General features: G+C 39.7%; 1 protein-coding gene across 1 annotated transcript; it reads right to left on the reverse strand.

Moving 5' to 3' along the window:
• Positions 1-281: 281 nt before the first annotated feature.
• Positions 282-4,744, reverse strand: LOC143718542 (uncharacterized). The gene is made up of 10 exons (XM_077209561.1): positions 4,577-4,744; positions 3,735-3,864; positions 3,223-3,460; positions 2,665-2,935; positions 2,267-2,524; positions 1,647-1,833; positions 1,298-1,546; positions 943-1,114; positions 658-806; positions 282-572 (listed from the first exon to the last, which is right to left on the reverse strand). The coding sequence occupies exons 1-10, from the start codon at positions 4,661-4,663 to the stop codon at positions 403-405; spliced, it is 1,911 nt and encodes a 636-aa protein (XP_077065676.1). The 5' UTR covers positions 4,664-4,744; the 3' UTR covers positions 282-402.
• Positions 4,745-8,642: the final 3,898 nt, after the last annotated feature.

Raw genomic sequence — 8,642 nt, forward strand, 5'->3', positions numbered from 1 at the left:
ATTAAGGGAAAAATGCGTAGGATGTGCGTGCGCACGGTTTTATAAATCCAAATATTTCTGTGCGTACGCACGTCCTATGTTTCATCCGTACGCCACTTCTGACGCAAATCCTATGCAAAGTTTTATAAATGAGGCCCCAGGAGATTGTCTTGACCAGGACCACACTAATGCATTAATGAGAAATTGAACAGGTGTTCCTAATAATCCTTTAGGTGAGTATATATATATATATATACACACAGTTAATATTAATATCCTCTCTGTGTTGTCCTGACCCTGACTCCAGGCACTGTCTGTTAATGATTGAAATTAAACATCATATGAATTAAAATAATCAACCAGAATAGACTGCCATGACATTTGTGTTTGACGTCTGCCAAGACGCTAAATAAATAAAGTACATCAGTGGCTGAAGCGAGATACATAGGCAGCAACAGCCTCTTGCTTGTCTGGTCTGTGGAACTGTGAACACAGGGTGTCTGGGATATTCAGTTCCTGAAGCTCAACAGTGAATTTTGCTGGTTCATGCAGCACCTCGTCGAAGAAGACGCGCATTAGGTTGTCCACATAGGCTGGGAAGAAAAGATAATCATTAATCTGTATGTACCAAAAAAATAAATGAAAAATAAAACAATTATTGATATGTCTTTAATCTACCATATGATGGTTTTTTCTTCAGTGGCTGGATCGTGTGTTTTCCTTTCTTGTGCTTGGGGTATTTGATCTTGTATGCTGGTGTTCCGTCTCTAGACGTCAGCTGTTCCCTGTTTCCATTTTCATTAAAATGCAGCGAAGCGAGATACAACCTGAAATCACAAATATATAAAATGGCCATTCCAAAAAAAAAAAAGAATAAATTCCAACCTGGATTCAACCAAGAATATAGGTGAGAGACAGGTGTGTGCTTTTCCAAATAACAAATAAATTGACTATTCTGTTTACCTGCATAGCATTCCCCTGTAGGAGAAGACGACATTTTTGGGGGCAAATCGCAGAATGACGCTGTGGAAACCCTCAATGGCCGATGTTTGGTGCCTTGGGCTGAGTTTTGCCACACCTTTTAAGAGGTATTTGTTTGACACAATCCTCTGCAGTTTAAACAAAGCCGTTGATGCTGCAATTAAAATAGTGATAGAATTAATATTAGAATATAATTTTTCCCTACACATATCCAATATCACTTTTAGGAAAGTTGTGCAATAGCACAAACAAGTTGGCAAATTATTGTTGATATGTATTATTTATAGCAAACAAAAGCATGGATACCAGTACACTACATGATCTTGAGATTACATGCCTGATTTCAACCACTTTTTGGGGCGGCTTCCATCCAAGGCAGGGTGCAGACACTCAGGGAAGAGGACGTTGTCATGGCTGTGGATGTTCTGGACATGATTACTGAACGATGTCCACTTAGCTACAGCTTCTTCACCCGATGAGGAAGAGATGGCACACCAGTACAGATGGTTTACCAGGCTCTGCTGCCATCTCTTTAACTCATCGCAGTCCTTCATCTTTGCCAGAGCCTCCACTTTCTTCGAAACACCTGAATGGCGAGAATGAGCAAATGGAAGTCTGTTACTTGGGACCGTGTATATCACAGTTCAAGAACCATGTGAATAAAAAAAAAATTATATTTACTTCACCTTTGGCAACATGCCAAACATCATAAAAGTGCTCAATATCGTTCCTCTCAATTCTCAAAAACTTCTGGATTTGAGAGTGTCTGTCAGTGACAATTGATGCAACTTTCACAGCAGATTTTTCCAGGAAATCGAGACTCCTAATCAGGCCCTCTTTCTCCATTTTGGCACTGCCTCCACATTCGTTACTCTGTGGGGTTAGAGAAAACAATAGTGCACAAACACATGATTTTTTTTATATTTCACATCAACATTCTGTCATAGGTGAGATATTAAAATAAATGATTAATGCAGAAGGTCAAAATGTCATATTTCACCATGTTACATTTATTTTCATAGATTTATTTCAAACTATATGAATTATTCAGGTTTTGCACATGAGCATAAATGAATAAAATCTAATTCAGAAATAAATTAAATGTTTTTATTGGGCTCCTAGACTTCTGGGGGAAATCAAACTTTACCATTTATATGTGAGCATGTAGTCCAAACGGCCTCAACCCTCAAAAAGTGTGAATGGGTGCTCAATCCTCAAGCAATTAAATGACAAAAAAAAAATGCACAAAAGTACAGGACAATATCCTGTACCTTTTGTACTAAGTGGACATGTGCCATAATCTCACCTGCACCAACTGGACATCAATAATTTTTCCCGTGTTGAGGTCCATCATTGAGTAAGAGCCATATTTTGCACAGTGTCCCGGGCTGTCGGCTCTCATGTCACCCCCAAGCTCGGCTCCCCCAGGCCTACTCTTTGTTTCCTGGATCAGGTCTGCTTGGGTCCGCTTCCACACAGCGAAAACACATGGCTCCATAAATGATGAGGCATGGAGGAAATATGTGCTCTCTACTATGTTGCAGACTTTGAGTGCAGACAGAACCTGTAACACAACCAAATCTTGATAAGTTGATTATGTTTTGAAATTAGACATTAGAAGTTACACACACATACTTCCATTAATGCTGTATTTTTTTATCCACTTCTTGCTACATTTATGCACATTTATGTACTGTTACTTACTTTGCTGATCTGTCTAAATGACGTGCCAGTAAAGTGTACTGCAGCAGATAACTGCAGGTCGCCTGCTGGGGTGCTGCCGATGATCGGCTGACTTTTCCACTGCCTGGAGTAGTCACAGAAAGGACATTTCTGTCTGATTGACAAAAATGTTCCCCTGAAATACTTCTCCAGCTCACATGTCCGCTGACAGATTGGACAGTCATGGAACAGAGCAAGGAGGCAATCTTCATATACAACATATTTTACAATATCTTGTATTGGTGTTGGAGGGCTGTGGGGTGGGTGGAGGATGAAATATATTATATTACTTCATGTATCTTTTCATAAAACGTAATACAGCAATTCAACTACAAAGTAATTTAAAAAAGAATATTTAAAGAACTGTATTATAAAATAAAGGAATTCAAATCAGCAATATCAATCCATTTTCTGAGATCACAAAATGAGTAGATTGTGAATATTATTCGTATTTGTAGTTAGTGTGTAAACCAGGGAAAAAGTTTTTTTGAAAATATGTAAAAGATGCAGATTTTTGTATAATTGGCAGTGAGTGGTCACCTGACAATGGTTGAGTCACTCAAAGAAGACATGCTGGGGTGATATGTTGACTGAGAACGGTCAACTGGTTCTTCCTCAGAATCATCCAGATCCTCTGTGTCATCCAGCAATGTCTCAAGGCGTCTCCTTTTCAAAGGTGGGGGCCTTGTCTTGTCCGGTGTTGAAGTAAAGCCTCCAAACTCTGCTTTAACCTCAGTATTGGTTCCAAAGGAACTGGTGGATGGATTGACTTGGATAGCTGTAATATGCCAATTTTAAATATGAACAGACATGTATTACTATGTCTACTACATATAGTCCAGGGGTCAATACACATCCGGTGACACTATTTCATAATAATAAGTGACATTCACATATTCAATTTTAAGAAACGGTGCATACAAAGACATCACCAATATACTAAGACAACACCAATGAACACTAGCACAGATATTTTCACAGATATTTCATTCTAAAAATATTAAAGACAATAGAAATCATTAGATCATGTCATTACACAGATCAACACTAACCTTTACTTCGAATGGATTTGAGAGTATACTCTGACAGCTGGGTGGCCACAGTTGCCCTTCCCCTTTTCTGTGGCTCCCACTGACAGCCGACATCTCTTGTCTGTGTGGCAGCCGCAGAAGTGACGTTACTCTTAAGAAACAGAGAAAACAGAACACAATAAATAACTTTACCATTAATCATACACTTTTCTCAGTAAAGTAGTAGTCAATATAGAAGCATTACAGTATTATATACACGTTAATTATTATTATCCGAAGTTAATCAAAGTTATCACCGATCATTATTTCACTCAAAGACGTCGCGGTAAAAAAAAGCTCGACTTCGCCTCGATATTTCATCCCTCCTGGAGGAGGCTGGCTGCCCTCTCTCATTATGCAATGATGTAATTACTGACGGGATCAGTCGGTGTTCTCCAAACTTTAGTTTTGACGATTGATAGACGGTGAAAAGTGACTTATTTGTTACAGTATGTGTTCCAATTTCAGCGCCACTATCGGAGCTCTGTTCACAGTGACATGCAACGGCTTGTGTGTGTGTATCTGACCCTGCTGCTGAGTAAAATTAAACACAAAACACAACTTCAAAAAAGCCCCTGTGAAAAGCATTACATTACATTATAATCTACAACGCTTTAACACAGATGAAGTTAAGTTAACAGAGAGTTGCCACATTATGCAGCACTGGGGTTTTTGCCCGGTAGATAACGTTAGCTGATTTAATGAGTAAAAAGGCGGGATCGTTGAATTAGCTCCTGACAGAAAAGCGCCACTTTGGCCGCACTGTGCTAGCAAACAGGCGGGATCGTTGAACTAGCTCCCGACAGAAAAAAAAATAAACTTACCGGTAAAGACACAGGCTGTCCAGTTGATGGTGTCTTGATGGAAGGCACTGCATCCGGCTTCAAAAACAATTTAGTGACGAAGCCCATTTTCTTCTCCTGCCAGTTGGTGAAACAGTCTTCTGTAAAGTGCTGACTGCAAACCGATTTGTGGTTTTTATCATTGCCGTGACCAAGGAACGTCAACCATCTATCTCTCACAGCAACATGTTTTGGTAAAGCATGAAAGCTAATACCACTATCTCTCTTCTTAGCATTGCAACCCGCTACCGCACATAGGTGTTGATCCGCCATCGTCTTCTCTACTCCTCAGAACCTGAGCGGGCGTGGCGGGGAGTATGAGCTTGTGGCCCCGCCCAGTGGAGTTACTACGTCACAACTCCAGTCTATTTCAAACGGCATTTTTGCGTCTGCTACTGATTCACAGCCATTTGAATGTAGAAATACTCAGAAATACAACTTTGAGCCTATTTTTCTAAAGATATGTCCTCTAACATAAGAAAAATGCCACAAGAACATGTTAACACCTAGAAAAACATTATTTTCATCGGAGTGGGTCTTTAAGCAATTATTCCAGATTTGATTCTTGAACATCATGTTACATTTTTTAATATATTTATATAAATATACACAATCATTTTTACTCACCATTTGGAATCGCAATCAAAGTATCGTTCGTTCGTTGCTGCTGCTGCTGCCGCCACCGTTGCCTTTCATCGCAAACTGCCCCCTGGGGGGTCGGAGGAAAATGGCAAAGGCGGGAACAGAAAATATGGGCGGGGCGAAACGTGTCGCTCCGCCCAAAAGTGTCGCCCCGCCCCATCGTCCAGAGTGCACTCTGGGGCTACTCGTCAGTCGGGCCATCTGATCATTCTAATTGGCTTTTCAGCCAGCGAACCAGTGCACGAGAAAAAAAAAACGGAGGTGACGAAGCAAGTAAACAACAAAGTTAAGAGGGAACATACTTGGTTTTCTCATTTGTTTGCATTTCACGTGATTATTATTCGTGATTATTTAAAAAAGATATGGCTGTCTGGAACGAGGCAAGTGAAGACGCCTTGATCAGCATGATCCAGGAAAGGCCGGCCTTGTATGACATTAGGGAAAAGTCTTATGCCAACCGTGTGGTGAAAGCTGAAAAGTGGCGTGAGATCGAAAATACACTTGTCATATCAGGTAAGATTTCTTTTTTGGCAACCGAGGTCTTTAGAAAACTTGTTTATTATGGTTTAATAGTCCATAGTAAAAAAAAAACGTGTTATGTGCTGTGTGTGTGTAACAAAAATAATGTGGTTTATGGAAACAGGCAGTTATAAATATTATGTGCTAGCATCTAGTGTAAGTCCAATAGAGCAAAAATTAACATTTGTTGGCATTACAAATAGTCATGAAATTGACCAATAACTAGGCATAATGCTTACAAAATTTGACTTATCCCTCAGAGAAAGAGCTCAAGAAGCGGTGGGATTCATTGTGAACCCAGTACATGCGTTATAAGAAACATGGACCATCAGGAAGTTATGGAGCTCAGAAGACTGGCAGGCAGTAATGGATCCTGAACCGCCTGCAGTTTCTAGAGCCTCACACAAAAAGGAAGGAGAGCACTTCAAATCTAACTATAAGGGTAAATAAACAAATCTATATGTTTGTTTTTTTTAAATTTCAGAATAAAATGAAACACTTTGCCTTTTTTAAAGTGGCCACTGATTGTTCAGATCCGTTAAATTCATTTGGCCCATTATCTTCCACAATGTGCCATAAAGAGCATCTGAATAGAGCCATTTCACCAATTTGCAGGGTATTGTTTTAGCTATGCCGTTATTGTTATGGGTGATTGGTAAACAGTTGTAAGAATCTATGGTATCACATCGTTCGCATTTTGATTTTTATCTTTTTTTTAAGGAACCTTCGGCTAATACTGATTCCTCTCACTGTTCACCCTCACATGATACCAATAGTGACACCTGGATTGACACCCATGAAGAGCCCAGCTTCATTGAGGCGGAGCTACAGCCCAGTACACCCTTGACTGAATCCACGATCAGTGGAGCTGAGTCCACAGCCATGAGAAAGAAACCAAGTACTCCAAGGAAGCGCAGGAAGAGACAGGATGAATCCTCCAGTGAGGAGTCCACACACTTGATGCGCACCATCGGCAAAACTCTGGAAAAGTTGGCATCACATGAAAACACCAATGATGCCATCTCAGCTTTCTGCAAAAATCTAGAACACAGAATGCGGAATTTGCGACCAGATGTACTGCCACATTTCCAGCACGAGGTTGATGATTGCATTTTCAAATATTCAGTGGGCCACAACCATTCACTGGATGCATCTGTCAATCAGTATACAAACCTGTAATGTGTTATGTTGCAAAAGTGTAAACATGTTTTTAGCATATTGTAAGCGGTATTGTAAATATGTCATGTACAGTTGTAATTTATATTATAGTTCTTGCACAATTATATTTAGAATTTAAAGTCTCTTCTATTTTTGGACATTTTATTCCATTACCTTCTAGCTAATTTTTGGCCCAGTGTTCTGAACATTGGAAAATAAAACACTTTGAGTTTGGGTAAAAAGGAGTTTGCATTCACAATTCTTTATGTAAAATTGTTTATTTAAATGAGATCACAAAACACATAATGACCAAGGTCAATGACTGGAAACAAACAAGTTTGTCACATTATATTTTGCCCCATTGAAAGGGGACTGCACCAATGTCTGAATTAAAGTACTGGCACAGTTTATCCCTGAGCTGTTTTGCGTGTGTTGTACTGTTGGTTGTGTGTGGCAGAGAGGCCTGCTGTAGGCCAGGGTTTTGATCTAGTTCTTCCTGGTCGATTCCAGCCATGTATACTTCACAGCACTCTGTACGTAGAAAGTTGTGCAGAGCACAGCAAGCCAACACTTTGGCAGTGTTTTGAATATTAATGGTGGTTAGAAAAACTCGAAACCGAGTTGCCAGGATGCCAAATGCATTTTCAACCACCCTCCGAGATTGCGAAAGCCTGTAGTTGAATATGCGTTGCTCAACAGATAGCCTGCGGGTTCGGATATGGCTTCATGAGGTATTCCTTCAAGGGAAATGCCTCATCTGCCACAATGCAGTAGGGGGCTAGCTGGTCAGATTCAGGAAGTTATGCAGGTACAGGTATGTTGGATGTTCTTTTCTCCAAAGCATCCTGTAATGAGCATCCACCAAACACTCCACCATCTGAAATACGCCCATTGGAGCCCACATCAACATAAAGGAATCTGTAATTGCTGTCAACCAGTGCCATTAGAACAATGGAAAATGTACGCTTGTAGTTATAAAATGTCGATTCAGTTTCTGGTGGGGGACGAATGTTGATGTGCTTCCCATCCAGAGCACCCAGGCAGTTTGGGAAGTTCCACTGATCCCGGAATCCAATGGCAACTTGCTGCCACTCTTCCACTGTGTCTGGGCACTGAAATACAGTAAAATTAAAACAAAAATTATTTTAAAATAATTGTTTTATTTGTCAGACCCTTTATAACTCATAGTCATTTTTGGATGTTTCACTGTCCGAATGTGTACAAACGGCACTTTAAATGTTGAGAGAGAAAAAAAACATACATGCATACCTTCAGGTATTTCTCTTTTAAAACCTGGTGGATTGCTGCACAGGTTTCAGGAACTAATTACTGAATTGTAGACATTCCAACTCGGAACTGGTAAGAAAGGCTCTTGAAGCTTTCTCCTGCAAAGATTACAATCACATAACTTCATAATCAATTTTCCACACCTTTTCCAGAATCAATCATCAAGAATCTACCACTTTAATACAATTTCATTATATTACAATTATTGATATATTGTATATGCTGTTTCTTTTTAAGTAGGCTACAAATCATTTCTTTTCACTTTTATAAAGCTTAATAATACACCAAAATGTACACAACTGAAAAGGTGTTGTATTGCGATGTTAAAACAAAGAATAACCTTTTAGCTTGCTTACCTGTTGCCAGGAACCGTAGTGTGATCATCAGACGTTCCCCTACAGAGATACAATCCCGGTAGTTTGTGTTTCTCCTCTGTATGATT

Source organism: Siphateles boraxobius, unplaced genomic scaffold, assembly GCF_051911475.1.
Source record: "Siphateles boraxobius isolate OS27281-9 unplaced genomic scaffold, OSU_SipBor_1 61, whole genome shotgun sequence".
NCBI lineage: Eukaryota > Metazoa > Chordata > Actinopteri > Cypriniformes > Leuciscidae > Siphateles > Siphateles boraxobius.

Bases quoted from the DNA above. Each gene is read 5' to 3' on its own strand.
- LOC143718542 (XM_077209561.1), bottom strand. From the start codon at position 4,663: ATGGGCTTCGTCACTAAATTGTTTTTGAAGCCGGATGCAGTGCCTTCC. The intron at 2,936-3,222 runs GTGACCACTCAC...CCCACCCCACAG, and splicing joins AGTGACTCAACCATTGTCAG to CCCTCCAACACCAATACAAG. The intron at 807-942 runs GTAAACAGAATA...TTGTGATTTCAG, and splicing joins TACAGGGGAATGCTATGCAG to GTTGTATCTCGCTTCGCTGC.